Raw genomic sequence first — 18,720 nt, 5'->3', positions numbered from 1 at the left:
TACAATGTACTTTCTCAATATATTGTTTTGGGGTTTTAAATACTGCACTCTGCAATGGGGGCCTTAATCGTGGATTGGTGCCCTCCTTTTCCGGGGGTGGGGTGGGGTGGGAGAGGGAAGCCCCAGCAGGCCCAGGTTCATCCAGGCATCCTTCGTCGAGGCTTGCACACCGTTGCATGTGCTGCTCCGGTAAAATACCAGCAAGCCTATTTTCATACCAAGCAGGGTAGTGATTTCACGCTGAAGAGACTTCCTTGGGATCAGAGTTAACACTCCTGGGCTAATTTAGGACAGTTTTTCAAACTCGACAAGTTTAAGATGTGTAGTTAAAACTGCCAGAATTCCTAGCCATGGGGCTTTAAGATGTGTGGCTTGGGAACTATGGGAGTTGAGGTCCTGCAATTCTGGATAACACCAGAGTCGGTCTTGTTGCATCAAGGCCCGGGAAATGACACCCACCCGCAAGAGGCGCCTGGGCTTTGCAAGGCCGTCTTGCCCTGGAGGTGGGAGAGGCGAGCAACGCGCATGCTCCCCGCTGGCTCGATGTTGACTTCCTTCTGGTTGGGAGGACCATAGAACAAACGCGTGGCCAGGGGAGGGGCCAAGCACCGAAACCAACACAATAAGCAGGGCGGGACACCTGGGGGAGTTGACCAATCCGAAGGCTGAACAGAGTTCAGACCTATGAGGGACGCTACGGGATGTTGCTCCGCGGAGACTGGCCAATGAGATTTCTGTTTCACGCAAAGCTGAATAGCGATGGAACCGTCGAAGGAAACGTCATCATGGGGCTTACCCAATCAAGCGGCACGATTATCGTTGTGAAGCGCCTCTCAGCGACTGAGCCAATGCCTGGAGCAAATGAGGAGACAAAGTTAATTGGGCCTTTCTGTTCCGCGAAGGCCCAATCAGAGAAACGGGAGAGCGGAAGCAGCGCCTGGCGCCCAATCGTGGCCGCGCTGGGCGGGTAGCGGGTTGGGCTGCGGTCGCAAGGGGAGGGCTTGGCTGCGCCGAGTCTGTCAGGCTGAGGTGGGGTAAACACAGACGGGCGCTGGGACGGCGGCGGCGGCGGCGTAGTGGAGAAACGAAGACGAGCCGGCCAGCCCGTCGCGGCGACGCGGGGCGCAAAATGGCGGGTGCCGCGCAGGTGTGCGAGAACATCCAGATGCTGCTGGAGGCGGCCGAGTTCCTGGAGCGCCGCGAGCGAGGTAGGCCGCCCCGGGAACAAAGCGCCTCCGGTAGGGAGGCCACCGCGGCCTTTCCCGTAGCCCCCCGCCCGTCCCCGGGGGGAGGGAGGGACAGGGGAGCCGCGCGGCCTGCTCTCCCCGCCTCCCCTCCGCGGGCCACCGCCGGGCGTCGTGGCTGCCCGGCCGGGACACAACGGCAGCTTCGCGGCGCGCGAGGGCCCGAGACAAAGGAGACGCGGCTTACTAACCGCCGGGCTTGCCGGTTTTTCTCCACAGAAGCCGAGCACGGCTACGCTTCCCTGCTGCCCTACAGCACGAAGGAGAGGGAGGCCTCGAAGAGGAGGAGCAGAGCCAAGAAAGGCGGCGGCGGCGGCGGCAGCAGGTCAGGATGATGCTATTTTGTCCGCCCCTCCCCCCTTTTTCTACCCCCGACTCGAGGCGGCGAACGCGCCAAGCCTCCCCCGGTCCGCCCCCTCCCCCTCCCCCTCCGGCGCCCGAGAAGCGTGTCGGGCGGAGCGCCGGCCAGAGTCGCCTGGCTGTCATTGTGCCCAAGGCGGGTCCTCCGCGGCCCGAACTGGCCGTTCCTCGATTCAGGCCTGACTTGCGGGGCCAAGTCCCGGCCGTTTCCCAGGAAGCTCTTCGGAAGCCCTTCGGAAGCCGGGTGGCCTGCCCTTCCCCCTCCTCCCCCTCCCCCCCTCCGGTGCTGAGCGGGGGGGGGGGCTGGCCCAGAGCGGCCTTGAACGGGCCTGGAGGCCGCGCTGTCCTGGTTGTCGCCCGGCACTTTCCACCACTAGGCCACTCTGGCTGTCCACGTATCCTAGTGGCCCAGCTGTGAGTCTTCATTAAAGCTTTAATTGAAGCCCGGCGATTGGATAGCTGATGCCTTTCTCTTTCATTTCTGTTTCTTCTTGGTTGTGGATTAACCAGAATAGCTTGAGGGTTGATGTTCTGAAAAAAATGTATCAAAACATAGCCTGACTTCCTCCTTCCTGTTGATGTCTTCAGTAGGCTATGAGGAGATCTCTTCAGTGTGTGGGGTGCTTCTTGAGACACCATTTCAGAAAAGTATTCAGTGATCCTGAGATCATGTTTGTTAGAAATAAAACATACACGCATTATTATTTAGCTTACTCGAAGTCTGTTCTTTTTCAAAGTACTTGAACCCTCTTTTCTAGTGAAAGCATGTTAAAGATGAAATCTATATTGAAAAAGGAAGATTTATTTTTTGGGGGGGGGAAAGCTTGGGATTGTAGTACATCTTTGGTATTTTTTATCCTGTGCCTAGTACTACTTGGGTGAATTCTCATAGCACATTTAATTCAGGGTAACAAAACCCAATTGTTCTCATGTGACATGCCGTGCTCAAACAAATGAAGTATGGTAGAGCGTTACTCTGCTACACTCATTAGGACAAAGGACAGAGTTTGCATGAGATGCCCAATATTTGGGTTAATTTAGTGTCATGTAAACAACATTGCCATTTAATTTAGTACTGCTAGGTAGTTCAGTGACCATATTTGCCTTCAGAGTTATTCCTATTTTGTCTATTCTCCAACTAGTCAGCCATCTGCTAAGCAGGAAGGAAGCAAGAAACAGCTATCTTGCTAGAAAAGATTTTAATTTCCTCCCACCTCAATCATTCCTACTGAGATGACTTTTCCCTTATTAGAATCCACGAACAAATAATGATCACGGATGGGAGTGGTTTTTGTGGTACCACCCATGAGAGAGAAGGCTTCTGATAAAAAGATGGGAATTCCTAAAATTCATGTTCAATTTTTAAAACTGTCATAGCTTGCAAGATACATTTATATCTTGTACTTTTTGTTTTAAATGCTCAGAATACTTTAAATAGAGCTGCTATGTACCAGTATGAGCTGCAGAAATATGGATGTTTACTAGAGGGGAGCATAAAGTTAAATTATTTAATTGTTCCCTTCCATCTACTAACTGACTGGCCCAGGTATGATATCCAATACATGGTCTTTGGGTGATATACAGAATCTAAATGACAACAGATAATACTACAGTTAATTATTACAGTACAAAGTAACAAACCTTTTTGGCACTAATGACTCCATGCTAATCAGTGTCCTATCCCCTTTAAAAACTTTACACAATGTTCTCCCTAGATGGCAGCCTCTCTAAGTGGTTTACAGAGTCAGCATATTGCCCCCAACAGTCTGGGTCCTCATTTTACTGACCTTGGAAGGCTGAGTCAACCTTGAGCGGGTGAGATTCGAACTGCTGGCAATCGGCAGTCAGCAGAATTAGCCTGCAGTGCTGCGCCACCACGGCTCTTGGTGCTCATTGGCTTAGAGTTAACATCTCGAGACAACTGCAAACCTCTGGAACAAACCTCTGAACTAAAAAGCAAATTTAGCTTTGGTTGAGGGTTTGTTGTCTTTTAGAGATCACAAACTAACAGTTAAAGCTAATTTTGGTGTTTCAGTTCCATGTGCAAAACTGAAGAGGAGCTTCATTCAGGCTGCCTGTTTTCCAGCATAGCTAAGCAAGTCATCCTTGTTGTCAGTGGTTAGTGGCTTCGAGATGAATACATAATGTTTTCTGTCCTTTGAGAATGGCACAGGAAGTGGCAAAGGAAATTTCAGGATTAACCCTCTGTCTTCTGTTTCTCTTTCCCCTTATCTCACTCTTTTACTTGAAGCATACTTGAGATGCAGTTTTTTCCAAGAAGTACATTCCTTTTATTTTATGTGTGAAATTGTGTGATGCCATGTAAGAGCTGAGACTGAACTGTATAGTCCCGGAGTCCTTCGATAAAACTAACCATGTAGACTTCTTTTTTTTTTAAGGGCTATGTTAATAGTATAAAAGCCTTAACCAAAATAATTACAAAATTAGTAACTTCATGCAAAGTAAAATACCATTGTACAAAACTAGGAATAGTTTTGGTGGTTTTCAGGTGTTTTGAATATGTTGGGAGAAGTCAAAATTCCAGCCAGCACAGCCAATGACCGGGCATTATGGACCTTAGGAAATTCAGGAACTTGCTCAACTGACCTTAAGAAAATGTTTTTCTACATAATTACCATTCAGCAGCACAGATAAAATCTTGAGAGGCATTTAGTGTAGCGAGGTAATTTCTGCAGTATTTTCCAATGATATGTTAGTAACATATCTTTATTAATAGTAATCAGCAAAAGTAATTTAAGAAAAAAATAGTTTAAATGTTCATGAGATGGTTTTTCAATGAATATTGGGAGGCTATAGATTGGTTCAGTCCTACTGTGACAATCTAAAACAGAAAAATCTGGAATATTGTAGATTCAGAGACTACAAGTCTTGCTAAGTTTATCCTTTTTGTACAAGTACTAAATCAAGTAATATGGGATTGCAGTTAAATGGGAGGGGGAGTAATATAGCTGGAGTACTCATTGTGATCCTTAACGGTTATAAGATTTTGTAGGAGAAATGAGACCACTGTGGTATAGTCTTAAGTTGGACTAGCACCGGTGTGATCCTAGCTCTCCCTCAGCCCACCTACCTCATATAGTGCTTCTTTTAGGGAAATAAGGGAGAGAAAAGTGCCATCATGAATTCCTGAAGAAAAGTCAGGATATAAATAAATACTAGCAGTGGCAATTTAGTAGAAATTATTGTGTATATTTAGTTTTTATCAATGCCTGTTTATTCCATAGTTGCTAACTAATTGATTCTCTTTTTTCTCTTTAAGATCAACACATAATGAAATGGAGAAGAATAGGTAAGTGTTTCAGAAACAGTTTATATTTAAATTCTACAAGCATCCTTAAATTATACCGTGTTAAATTATGCCGTGTTGAAGCAAATTACAACAGTGCAAATCTAGTTTTTCTGGCTGCTGATCTCAATCAAGTAGAATTGACAAATGTTTATGTTGGTGGCCTTAATCCTTTGCAATATTGATTGTTACTTCTTCTGATGAATACTATTCTACCTTAAAGTCAGAATTTCAGTATGTGTTTCCAGCTGACATACTACATCCCTCACCATAAGAAAGAGTTTGTGGTTTGATTATTCTTGCTACTCAAAGAAACTCAAACTTGTTTATATATTAAACAGTCTGGAGTGTGGTACTTCAGGAAGAGAACCAGGTTTATTGTTGCAAACCAGTTTAGCATTTTTATATAAAATTGTTCTTCTGTGTTGGTTGGCACAAGTGGCATCTAAAGTTAAATTTAAGACTTTCAGCTTGGTGACATTAATTTCTCATCTGAATGTGTTTGTTAAAGATTACTTGCATGTTTTTCTTGGATTGCTAGATAATATAAACATTAGAGCAGCTGGGTAGTGGATATTTATTTAACACTTAACCACAAATGCAAACTTGTACACTTCTACTAAAATTCTTTGAAGCCAGAATGTAATATTCATGTGTATATTTACTGGAACATGGCTTTTCCTGATTTTTTTTTTAAACTATGAAACATTTAGAAGTACTTATTAGGCGTTGGGTCATTAACTGCATCTCTTTCAGTGCCGCTATCTGGAGAATAAGATGTGGGATTGTGTTTGTGGGCTTCCTGGCTGGGCTGATTACTGAGGAAACAGAATATTAGATGGCCTGAGTTTTTATCCAGCTTGCAATTCTTGTTTCCTTTTCTTTAGAAAGTTTCATTTAAAATTCTTTTCAAATTCATTTTGTTTTTAATACAAAAATAAAATAATAGTGAGAGGACATGTATGAATTTATGGCACAACATTTAAAGCGAGCTAAACCAACTATTATTATTGGCCTGAGTTGTAACTGCAACTTTTAATTAGGGGAATCTCAGTTTATTTCATGATTTGACAGTCCACTTTCCGTTATTATTTGTTCTAACAAAAACATTTCATTCCAATTTTATGTTTAAAGAATCAGTTCTAGGGATTTTGTTAATAAAATTTCCCAATTTAAACATAAAGCTACTTCTGCTTGCTCAGTTAAACATGTAATAAAGTACAAATTTTAGTACTTTTTATAGAAATGATCTTCATTCAATATTAGTAAACTTGTCTGACCATTAATTACATTAAGTAAAACCCAGTTGTTTAAATAGTAAAATCATGACCCAATAAAATAACTTATGAATTTCAATTCTGAGTCATACAGCCTGATCTCAAATTCAGTTCTTCTATCCAAGGAAGATTTAAGCACATCTTTTATTTTCTCCCTTAGAATCGGTAGAAGTTGAAAGAACATAAATTATACTTCATTGTGCCTTGTGCATTTATAACACATCTACAAATGGATGTTCTTTTTTGGTCAGGAATACTTTCCAACATTCTTAAATTAACAAAAGTTAAGTTTAAGAAAATCATGGATGTATGTTTTTGAAATCTAATGCCCACATGAAATGCTCTATTTGTTTCTTATAATTTTTAAAAGAAAGAGTGCCTGCAGGATTGGTGTCCCATGAATAGTGTGAAAACAATATCCATGTGGTCTGGATAAGGCAGGTGTGACATCAGCCTCTTTATGATGCTTCTTGAAGCTTATTTCAGATTGCTCTGCACTATGAATAAGCAAGTTTATCTTTACCAACTCTAATTAAAAGGCACATACTGGTTATCAACAGACTTTGCTGCATGATTGGATGAGATAGAGCTGACGCTTAGGGGCATTAATTAAAATGTGAATATGTCTGTAGTTTCAATAGCACATTGGTTATGATTCCTTAATATATGGAAAGTCTTAACATTGAATTTGTAGCTTTTCTTATGCCAGAGTACATCTGAATAGTTTATGTTCCTGAATTTATTGTCCTTGTTCAAAACTTGGACTCGGGTGAAATAATTACAAATCTGTAATTGGATTTTGTCAATGTCTATCTTAGATATGTGTTAATAAAATATGTAAGTACCTATAATAAATCTTTCTGATAACATTAACATACATAATTTTGATTAACAGGCGTGCTCATCTGCGATTGTGTCTGGAGAAGCTTAAAGGGCTGGTGCCTCTTGGGCCAGAATCCAGTAGACATACTACATTGAGTTTACTAACAAAAGCTAAATTGCACATAAAGGTGAGTTAAAGCTGTCGTGCTTATAATGGAGAAAAAATAAAATGTTTGACATTTCAGTTAAAATTAATATCACACTTGATGAGCACATTCCAACTTTAAGCCTTGGAGTACATTTTTAGGTAGATCATGACAAGCTGGTGCAAAAGATTCCACCTTAAAGTGTACTTCAAAGCAGATGTGGAAACAAAAGTAAAATGGCAAGAAAGGAAGAGATAATTGCTAAGGCTAGTTAGCTGCCCTTGAATTAGTTCCCTCCTCTGATAAAAGCTATTGGCTTTGGCATTGAATGTTTAATGCTCAGGGCCTATTTTCTTCCACAGAAACTTGAAGATTATGACAGAAAAGCAATACACCAAATAGATCAGTTGCAACGAGAGCAGCGGCATCTGAAAAGGCAGCTGGAGAAACTGGGTATTGAGCGTATACGAATGGACAGTATAGGATCAACGGTTTCTTCTGAACGGTCAGATTCAGACAGAGGTGAGGAAACGCTGGTCGGTACTTGTGAAGGTGTGCGCGCTTTCAAGTTCCAACATGCATTTATTTATTTATATTTCACATTTCTAAACCGCCCATCTCCTTCAAAGAGGGACTCTGGAGGGTTGAATTACCTAACTGATATTGCTTCCTGTTATTGCAGAAGAAATTGATGTGGACGTGGAAAGCACAGACTATCTCACAGGGGACCTCGACTGGAGCAGCAGCAGCAGCCCCAGTGATTCAGATGAGAGGGGCAGCTTGCAAAGTATCTGCAGTGATGAGGGTTATTCAAGTGCCGGCATTAAGAGAATAAAGCTGCAGAACAATCTTAAGGCCTGCCTCAGCCTATAAGGAGCCAGTAGCGTCCCCTCCCTTGCCCCTTCCACTGCTGTTTCCTTCTTGGATTTTGCTAGGTAGTATGTTGGACCGCTCCACAATTCTCTTGCACGTAAACTTCTTGTACCATCAACATTACCAAAATCTGCTTTGCCTAAGTCTGAAAACAGTGCATAGTGTTGTGGGTTGCAAGTTCCTCCCTGGAGCACACTTCTGCTGGCATCCACTAGCTTCTCTTTTCTATCAGTAAATTCATCTCTGTGAGACTGAACATTCCAGCCAGAATTCTTAGCACCCAGAATATTGTTGCAGTAATAGCAACATACGTGTTTTGGGCCTGTGCTGCAATTGCTTAATATTCTGGGTGAAGATCTTCACCCCGAGGTAGTAGGGCCGATGGTGATATATGCTGTTTGGAAACAAAAGCCAGACTAGTCTTCAGGCATGACCACTGTGGAAGGAACCCTACTTTTTTTTCTTGACATTCGTTGTATCACAGTAGCAGGCAGAATTAAAAATGATAAGACAGGCTTGAAAGAGCGTATGGTTGTTAGGGAATTGTGCAGTGAATCTTTCCAGTCACTGTTAAAAAATTATTCTGAAATGTCCCAAGTCATTGTAGTAATAAAGTAGCCAACCTGAGGTTGGAAATAAGGTTGAGAAAGGTAATTAAGGGACTAACTGAGTTTGGCAGAAGAAGAGCCAGACGAGTGGAATTGTACTGGAGGCTCTAAATAAATGGGAGTTGGGGGATGGTTTTCTCTTTGAGCTGCCTATTCTGGTAGGAGGCCTTGGCTTCAGCGCATCTCTGTATTTTCACGTCAGATGACCAAATACTATGCTTGTGCAATCTTGATTATGTCGTCTTTGCATTGACAGCTGCATGTTCCTTTTTGTTGCTAGCAGCTTTTCAGGCTGCTGAGTCTTGCTTTTTGTCTCTGGGACAATTTATTTCTACCTCAGAGAGATGAACAAAGCTGATCTCAACCCCTTTAGCACAAATGAATTATGACACCTCGTTTGTATGCTTGGTACTAGCCCAACCTGTTTCCTTAAAAAATCAGCAATAACCGAGTGGAAAAGTTAGCTGTGCTAGCTTTCAATTAATGGCTGAGGAGACTGCCCCAAAGGAATTCCATGGTGCCCTCTTGGCATCCTCGCACTTCTTTTACCAGTTGAAATCCTTTGGGAGACACACACACACACACCCCGATGTGCCGTGTGTGGTTTTGCGTCTGGATTTTGGACGTTGGAACTCTTCTCTGCCCCTTTTTGCCCTGTCTCTGCACTCCTGACATCCGTAGCATTTTTCATTTAAGCTAAGTAGAGCACATGTAAATGTACATAATGTGGTCTATAAATAGTATTTATTCCTTTTTTTATATCAATCTAATGTACTATTCTTATGATTTTGTGCTTTTGTAGATGATTAGGAAACTTTGTATGTCGAGGTCTAATGAACCTTCTTTCTTCCCGTCTTTTTGCTTTGCACCGGCTGCCAATGGCCTCTAACAAGGGTTCTTTGTATGCAGCCGGTTCTTGCCCAGCACTTACAGACTGTCAGAAAGACAGTCGAGCAACTTCCTCTCACTTCACTCTCAAAGGGCTTTGTGGCAAGTTGCGCTTTACTATGAATTCCATGTTTGCTTCTATCCACTACCAGATATCCAAGCAAATAATATGAAAATGGATATATTTTAAGAAAGTCAGTTTTTGAGATGGGAAGTGGAGCTAGTGGATGGCTAAAGATCTCCATGTCAATTTCTTGGCGTTGTCTTGAAACAAAACCAAACAGAAGGAACAAGAGCTGGAATTCTCAGATGTCCTGCTGACTTGCACTGAGCTCTTCCTTGTTGGAGACTTTCCTGCATCAGTCTAGCAGGTGGCTTGCATCTAGGAGTCCCTGCTGAAAACCCTTCAGAGGCTGGGCTCCCACAGCGTGCAGTTTGAGTCCCCTTGATTTGAAAGGTCTCTTGCCAGAGGTCTTTGAGCTTCTCTGTTTGTTAATGAGTTGCATAAAATTGCCTCTCAAATTCAACTCCATGTTGTCATCTTAGAGTTCAAAGTAACCTTTGATTTGGAAGGTATTTGATAGGGTAAATTTAGTATACTATGTGGTGTTTTATTTTGTTTTTATCGTGCCTTTCGTGAGTTACTGGGCACAGTTTACTACAGACCTCTCCTGGCTAGGAGCACTCCCGCTCTGAATAAATGGAAGCTGCAGATACATCCATAGTGAATTTGAGAAAATAAATTTTGGAGGGGTGTAACCATCCTCTTCTTCAGTAAAGTACTTTGGAGTTTTATTTTGTTGTCCTTCTTGCGAACCAGTAATTGAGCTTTGCACTTTCTGGATGTGGTCCTTTCAAAATGTGGGTGGTACAGAAAATAATTATAACTCCATGAAGGATGCACTAATTTCAAAAGCTAGATTAAAGCTATCTGTGATGTTTCAAAAACATCTAAATGAATAAATGAGTTGTCCTAGAGGCTTTTAGGACCCCTCCCAGTGTCTTGGTGAGGACTGGTCTTGACTGCTCCACGCATCAGTGCCCCTTTGGTCCATTCCTGAGACAGCTGGCCCATTGCATGCAGGCCCCATAACGTCTGAACCTGCCCACGCACTCGGGAGGGCTGTGTAGTACTGTGCCATGTTTTTCAGTAGCAGTGTAGCTGTGGGTGAACCACCACACCAGTTGCCCTGTCAAGTGAGATGAGCTGGAGTTTTTTATGCTGCAGGGCACTGGGGAACGGTCGTGCAAGCAGCAGGGACTCTGCTGTCCTGTTAACGTGTAAACTGGGCCCTCAAAATGCGACATTCTGGTGTGGCCAGCTTTTCTGCCGTATTCACTGATCCACCAGCATTATTATGTAATAAGCTACAGAAAATTAATTTTGTAGATCATTAACGGGGAGCTGTGTTTCTGTATCTGTGTTTACAGCTGGAAGTTTGTGTGCGTGTGCGCGTTTAAAAGATCACACTAAATACTGCGGCACTGAGCAACTTTTTTGCAGATAGTAAATCCAGGGGACACTTGGTTGGAAATTGAGAATTTGTGCTCTTTATCAGAAATAAACATGGCTGTCAGGGTGACAATCTGAAATATCCCAAAAGTATTGTCTTTACCTGGTAAATCTTTTCCTGAGTGTTGAACACCCAGAAATTTTATTACTGTGTATTTTTTTAATAAAGCAGAGCTTTCAAGGTGCTGATAGACACATCTTGTGAACTTTTTTCAAGGGTTTGTGTGAATACCCGTTTTTTGATTCAAATTCCAAGCACTTATTTGAAATGTGTAATTAGGTGCCACAAACATGTTCACCTTGCCAGGTTGCAGAGCTCTGGGCATTAGCAGGGTGTGCACTGCCAGCTGCCATTTTAGCACTTTGTTCCCGCAATGGGCCCTTCTCTCTTTCCGGGGACCCAGCCTCTCTCTTGCTTCTCTTTAGAACTGAATTTCTGCAATGAAGTTTACAAACACAGCCCGGAGGAAAGAGTCCTCTGTGTTCTCTGGGAGGGATGAAGTCGGGGTGGTGGGGGGGTATTTTTTACGTGCTCACTGCCTAATTAAATGTTGGCATCCGATGTACAGCAATATAATGGGACTCACAGAGTCCTTTTGCCCCCCTGGTCACAAATTCAGGTTTTGACACTTAACTGTATTGGGACAAATATGGCTTTTACATATCCAGTTATGCATTTGTTCCCCAGTTACAAATAGTAAGTTGCATCCTTGGATTTTTTTCCCCCTTCCTGTTAACACAAGTGGCTTTTTTTCCTGTTATAATTACCTGAACTTCATTGTACAACTATGAATCAATGATGCTTTTGTTTGAAAGAATAGCTATCCCAAATTATTCAGCAGAGGAAATTTCTTTTTATGCTACAAAGTGTATGTATCGAGATTATTTTAGCAAACTTCTTTATTTTAACTGCATTGCCTGGTTGAAGGACACTTAAAAATCTGTTTCTCCCTGGCTGCCATCTGCTCGCTGTTTGTTGAAACTAGCTCTTCCCTCCTCACGTACCCCCACATTTGACTTGCTTTAGTTTTGTGCTGTTCTTTTTTATTTACCTATGAACCTGCATCAAGTAGGCACTCTGAACAACACTTGCAATTCTGAACTTTTGAATTTGGTTTTGGAGTCTTCCAAATTATAACACAGCCTAAGCAGGGAGCAGCAAAGGGGGAAGGGGGGGGGTGAGGACTCGGTTTCCAAATGTAAATACCACATCATTGCAAATCCTGTGTCAAGGCCATATAATGGTGCTTTTTATTACAGTTAGCACATGCATTTTTAGAAATTACATGTTTTAGACAAACTTGCTGTGTATATGTATACTTCTGTATTGTTCATCTGTTAGAAAATAAATTATTTCGTTATTAAAATTGTTCCAGCATTGAAGTTTTGCTTGAAAAATGATTTTACTCCATTTTGAAATTATTCCAATTACTATTAAACTCTTTCAGAGTAATATTTACAATTTGTCTGGAGCAAGTCACAGGCCACCTAACCCCCCGCCTGCCCCAGACCCGATCCTTCCAGAGCAGCACCTGTTTGATTGGGGATCCCACTCCTCCTGCTTCAGGCAGGACTCCCCCACCCCCAAAATGGGTGGCTGCCCGTGTTCCCAAAGTCCTGGCCAGAGGGTGGGTTTGGGAGCCGAGCCCACATCTGCAGAAAGGGCAGAGGCTCTGGCGCAGCACTGCTTGCGCTCCTGAGGGGGCCACGGGTGAGGGGTCCCCCTCTAGAGCTGTGAGCTCTGGGCCCAGACTGCTTTCTTGGGGCCCTGCTGGGTTATCTGGTGCATTTGTAGAAACCCAGTTTGGAGACGTGGCTTTTTCGCTGCCACTGCGCTTCCTTATTTTCCTTGCAAAGCAAGGAGGGGAGTGTGGGTGTATTTTACCCCTGGGCTGTTTTGGGGGTGCTGGTCTGGTGAGGGGATGCAGCAGGGGGTGCTGGCCAGGGATCTGCAGCATGAATGGGAGGTGCAGTCACAAAGGGAGACTCAGCTTGGATTGTTGCTCCCTTTAAGGGGCGCCAGGCAAGGGATAGAAACCGAATAGTGTCTGCTTTTTCAAGCAACTTTCTTTATACCTTTCTGCTTTTTCTTTTCTAATACTTATAAACAACAACAAATTAACAATTCAAACCTTGATATTAGGCCTAATATATAAGTATTAATATTAAGCTTAAGATATAAAGCTTACTGTATTACAAAATAATGTTTTTCAATTGCATATCAGTGTTAACATTCCGCTGTAATTTAAACAACCTTATACTCACCTGCCAGAAACTGCAGCTAATATTGCTATATTCTGGGATGTTGCCCATTCCCTCCAGCTTGGTAAGCTTGGTAAATTTTATGAGTTCCCTTCTAGCCCTCATCTAGATCATTTATGGATATGGAAGAGTACTGGGCTCAAAACAGAACTCTGTGTTATCCTACTGCGTGCTTCCCTCCATGTAGGTGTAGTTCCACTGAGGACTAGCCACTGTGAATGTGTTGAGTTCATAGCTGTGACTGTGAAAAGGGAGAAAGACGGCTAGATGAGATTAAGAGGACATCTTTGAGCGTCCTCTGGAGCTGTACCACACCTCGGGAGGGAGGGAGGGAGTGGGCAGCTCTTGCTCTGTGAGGCTATGAAGTCTTGCAGCAAGAGGTGTTCCGGAAGTGAGTCACACTGTTGTGATGCCTGTTTGTGTAGCAAACATGTGTCACGTTCCAAAATCAAATTGCTGTGATGACCTCAAGGGTGGTGAGATTTTAATCTCAGGCAGGAAGTGAAGCCAGGTGATCCTACCTATGTGTACCTGCCCTGTGAGCTGAAGTCTGCAGAGAGAATGAGAGTGAATGAGATTGAGAGAGAGAGATACCTGTCCCTTGTCTGCAAAGTGAAGATTCGAGCAGGAGCCCCCAAGGACTCAAGAGGCCCCGGGGGAGGGGGGGGCAAGGGGTCTTCTCACCGATTTCACCAAGTCATTTTTCTCCAGAGTTCTTTGTCCATTGAAGTCAGAGGCCAGGGAACAACGGGTATCCGGGAAAACCAAAAGTCTGAAACAACTCTTAGCTTTAGGTCACAAGATAATTTTAATGCCTGGAAGATCCACTCGATCATTTCAGCTATTTGAGTGGGGGGCATATCCTTTCAAAAGGCTTCCAATCCCCAGCCACCCACTCCCGGAACTGATCAGGAACTACATGGTGGCTGCAGTTTGTTGGGATCTTTGGCTGGCAGGATGATTTTTATTTTGCTTTCTTTGCGATATGATCTACAAAAAGGTACTGCAATACACAGCAGTCCGTGCCCTGCTCCAGGAGCCTATGGAAAAAAGGCCACTCACTGAAGTGGACGAATAGGTGCTATCGGGGTGACCAGCTTTTCAGGCAGGCTCTGCAGCGTGACCTACAGCAAACGAGCCCAGAGCCTGTGGACAGGCTTTAACCCTTACTGTGGCCAAAGATCTGGATAAAGGAGTGGGGATCTGACATGTAAGTAAGCACTTAATTTCCTAAAATGTCAAGCGTGGGGATCAGGCAATAGCAGCTGTCAAGCTAGTGATGACCTTCCGTCGGCTCCTGGGATGACCTGGCCCTGTTCCTCAGCAGGAGCAGAGCTGGGCACAGTTGGCCCATCGTCCTGGAGAGCCTGTCTCCCTCATCTGTCAAGCAGGTGTCAGTATTTATGAGAGCTGGGATAGCTGGTTTGGCCAGTTGTGCTCAGGAGCAGCACTGCCTGTTTTCATTGCAGTGTGCAGCTGTTTTCCCTTTCGAGAGGAGGACCCGTGAGGTACTGAGCCAGCCATGATTCACCAAGGTGTTTCCTTTTGAAGGGATAATGACACACGAGCGAGCGAGTTTTGGTTTCCTGCCTTTATTTATTTATAAGTCTTGACCAACATCCCTCCCACCAGATCAGCCCACTGGTGACGTGGCTGTCCTGCCCTAGTGAGCCAACACGAACGCAGGCAGGGAGTGGCCCTGGGCTCCTGAGGCCCTTCAGGGGGAAGGCCAGTTACTTCCCAAGAGGAAGTTGGGGGCCCCCCAACACTTGCTGCCCTCAAGGCCCTTGTGCCCTCAGGGACGTGCGCTTGCTCCACATGGCCTCCCAGAGCCGTTATCCCTCCACAGAGGCCCTCAACCAGGTCTTCCTCCACCGTCCCCTGAGAGATTAATGTGCCATGGTGATTACCACCATTACTACGACGACAACTAATGTTACTATTGAGTAACCCCTGGAAGGAAATAGGCTCTGAAGCCATCTCCTCACACGGAAGGCTTGGCCACTTACACAACTGCAGCTCTCTTTGTTGTGTGCTGCCGAGTCACTTGCAAGTTGAGAGGGAGAGAGAGATCATCCCTCCTCCGTGCTGGGGCTCTTGCTGCCTTGGTCAGCCGGAAAGGGACTGTGCCAGAGAGTCAAGCAAGGCACCAGACCGGGGCCCCTGCCCCCCGGAGCTCGGGGAAAGCGGCCGCAGGGCTGGGGCCTCCTTCACATGCCAAGCCCAAGAGATGCCATGGGGAGGCCCCAGTGCGGGATGTGGGACTGATGGCTCGTCCCTAACTGGAGGGAGACATGAAGCTCCATGAGAGCTCTCTGGGGCCTTTGTGGTTGTACCCCATCCTTTGGGGGAACCACCTGAGCTGGTGCCAGCCCTGGCAGTAGAACCCACCCCCACCCCCAAATGAAGACGAAGGCTGTTCAGTTTCGATGCTTTTCATGGCCCGCTGATCCCACACGGTCTGCCACAGGAAAGCCTGGAAGGTTGGCCTGGCAAAGCCCGCAACTTCTTTCTGCTCTGATCTTTTGTAGAGTCTGGTCTGGAGGAGAACCGGGAGGTGCTTCTTCCCCAGCGTGACGCAGCATCGCAGACGATCCTGAAAAGGTTAATGGGCTGGATTCTCTTGAGCAGCATTTTTCACCTTGGTAGGTTGAAGACGGATGGACTTTGATACCCAGAATTCCCCGGCACCATTTTCATAGTGTGGTCACTAAAGTCACTATTGGGCTGGAGCCTAATTTTGCCCCAGGGTGAGACCAAACACCAAGAGGATGGCCAATCCACACAATCAAAACACTTCTTCCTTTTTTTGATGAGTAATGCAAGTAAAAAGCACGGCTGCCATCTTGATTCTATTTTGACCGCACACCCCACAGATGCCCCTTGGAGCTGGGATGGGTAACCAGCAGCCCAGGTCACTATGGGGCCTCTGTCTTCTTTGTGTGCACCCCCTGGAATCCCAAATCATCACAACCACTACAAATTAGCACTACAAATTAGTTTCCACCATCTTGAAGCAATAACTCCCCTAATAGGATTTGCGTGGCAAAAAGAGCCTGAGGGCCCACCCGGAAGGTCCAAGCAGAGAACGCCATGCACGGCGATTGCATCTTGTCTTCTTTGCACCTTGTGGACCCCTGCACCCTCCCATTGGCCGCCCAGCCAGCCCTACTGATCTATACCCAGGGCTCACGGAAGACCAGGATGCCGTGAAAGGGCCCTGGGGTCCCAGGCCCCTCTGGCATAGCCTTCTTTGGACGGGAGATTGGGGGGGGGGCTGAGCAGCTGCCGCTCCTCTTTCTCCTGTCCCCAGAGGCAGCCCAGCCCTGGAGGGGACAGGAGGTTAAACACGCTTGTCCTGAACCAGCTCCAAGCACAAAGTGTCCTCGCCCCCCCCCCCGGGCTCCCGTCTCCCCGCAAAGGGCTGGTTTCAGCAGATTCCGGTTCTCTCCCTCAGGTGTCCCTTCCTGACCCTCCTCGTGACTCGAGGCAACAGGTTTGTGATTTTTTTTGCCAAGATGAGCTTGGGCTTCTGTCCCAGCTTGCACCCTCTTTGGGGGGGAGGGATGGGAGTTGCTTCAGCCTGTCTTGCCTTGGGTTTCTGTTTTGAGCATTGTAACTGCCTGACTCACCGCCTGGTCTCCAGGTATGTCTAGCTAAAGAGAAGGATCAAGGGTGATACGATAGTAGCCTTGCAATACTTGAGGGGCTGTCACAGAGAAGAAGGGATCAATTTACTTGCCAAAGCACCTGAGGGCAGGACAAAAAAATAATGTGTAAAAGATCGTGAAACAGAGATCTAAGCTAGAGTTAAAGAGTAATTTCCTGACAGTGAGAATAATTAATCAGTGGAAGGGCTTGCCTCCCAGTGCTGTGGGTGCTCCCTCACGAGAAGTTTTCAAGAAAAGATTGGACAAGGATGTCATAAGGTCAGCTGCCTTGAGTAGGGGGCAAGACCTCCTAGGTTCCTTCCAGCGCTGTGATGCTATGGTTCTAAGTGATTGGGGCCTGAGTTGTGAAAACTGCCTTAAACCTCCAAAGTGGTGCTACTCAACCTTGGCCTGCTGGCTGTGGAGTCTGGGAGTTGAAAACCAGACATTTTAAAGTTGCCAAGTTGAGGAATTCTGCTCTGGAGGACCTATCTTCCCCAGCCCTCTGCCAACTTCAAAGGAAGCTGGAGGAAGCCAAGGCAGGCAGCCCGAGTGTCACGTTTCAAGGGAATTCCAGACAAGTGACTCAACAGTTTTGTGATCACAAGGAAGTGTGATCTCAGGGTTCAGATGGGTGCAAAAACCAGCTGATTCTTCCTAACTGAAAAACATTCTTCTCCTCTGAACATCAGGCAGAATCTAACGGCAACTTTAACACATTTGATGGAATCTGTTGGTTGGAAAAAGTGCTATCACACTCCTGATTTTTGCTCTGATTTCTTTTGCACAACTGAAATCAGCAAGGCCCAAAGAAGGTCCTAGAAATAGATTGCTGTTACAGGAAAGCTGATTCCAGGTATTGAAACAGTAATTGATAGAGGAAGTTATCTGGAACCATTTTGTGACATCACAGCCATTGCAAAAAATGTTTTGCTTTTGTTTAACTCACTTCCTTCCTTCTGACCGTAAAGGGTGTTGCATCATACCCTGCTCAAGGAAAAACTGAATAATATTTTTAACTGATGAGTTGGACTGTTTCTCACACTTTCCCAAGGAATTCTGCAACTGAGCCTTGGTGGAGGCTTTTAGAAACCTATTGTGACCTATATTTACCATTGTGGAATATTTAATCAACCTATAGCCTCCACTTCTATAAACATTTTTTTTATTTATTTCTAGGTCTGGGTCTAAGCAAAGTTGATTACCTAAACAGAAAGCCAGCACTCTTGGGGAGAGAGACGGAGAGACATGAACTTGCTAAGCAACCAGGTTGATCTGGAAGAAATCGTACACAAGACTCCTTCTGAAGGCTCATTTTACATTATCTACATTTAAACAACTGCAGAGTGCAATGTCTTTTTATCTCCAGGTTTAATTGAATGACAGAGAGCCTTTAAGATTTTACTTGTCAGAATGACCCATTTAATATTTGGGGATAGGCACCACGACCAACTTGGAGCTTGCAACAAATGATTAAACACCCTTTAGGCTTTAAGCTGAAATTTCCACAGCTTTTAAGGTGGCCTCAAACAAAGGGGAAAGTGGGTGGTCCCAACCCCCAGCCACGGCAGAAACAAGCTCCCTTGGCCTTTGCCAGCTCTGGAGGGCTATTTCTGCCTGGTGAAATCCCTTTTCTACATCCTCGTTAAAGCTAAGTAAATGCGGCTTGGCTTTGCTCCTAATGGCGCAGAGGCTTCATAAGTCACAGAATCCAGAGCGGAAGGGACCACTGAGGCCCTTTGGGCTATCCATGGCCATCACCTCCACAGA

At 45.0% G+C, this 18,720-nt stretch overlaps 1 protein-coding gene across 1 annotated transcript; it reads left to right on the top strand.

The window, feature by feature from the left end:
* The first annotated feature begins 991 nt into the window (after positions 1-991).
* On the top strand, positions 992-12,421 carry MXD1 (MAX dimerization protein 1). Its single transcript, XM_039324096.1, has 6 exons — positions 992-1,208; positions 1,464-1,569; positions 4,885-4,914; positions 7,084-7,198; positions 7,519-7,678; positions 7,839-12,421. Exons 1-6 carry the CDS (start codon positions 1,130-1,132, stop codon positions 8,027-8,029), a joined length of 681 nt encoding a protein of 226 aa, XP_039180030.1. The 5' UTR covers positions 992-1,129; the 3' UTR covers positions 8,030-12,421.
* Positions 12,422-18,720: the final 6,299 nt, after the last annotated feature.

Source organism: Crotalus tigris, unplaced genomic scaffold (genome assembly GCF_016545835.1).
Source record: "Crotalus tigris isolate CLP2741 ecotype Arizona unplaced genomic scaffold, ASM1654583v1 scf7180000024293.1627790, whole genome shotgun sequence".
Lineage (NCBI taxonomy): Eukaryota > Metazoa > Chordata > Lepidosauria > Squamata > Viperidae > Crotalus > Crotalus tigris.
The sequence above is the reverse complement of the archived record's forward strand: the minus strand, read 5'-3'. Positions and strand labels throughout refer to the sequence as shown.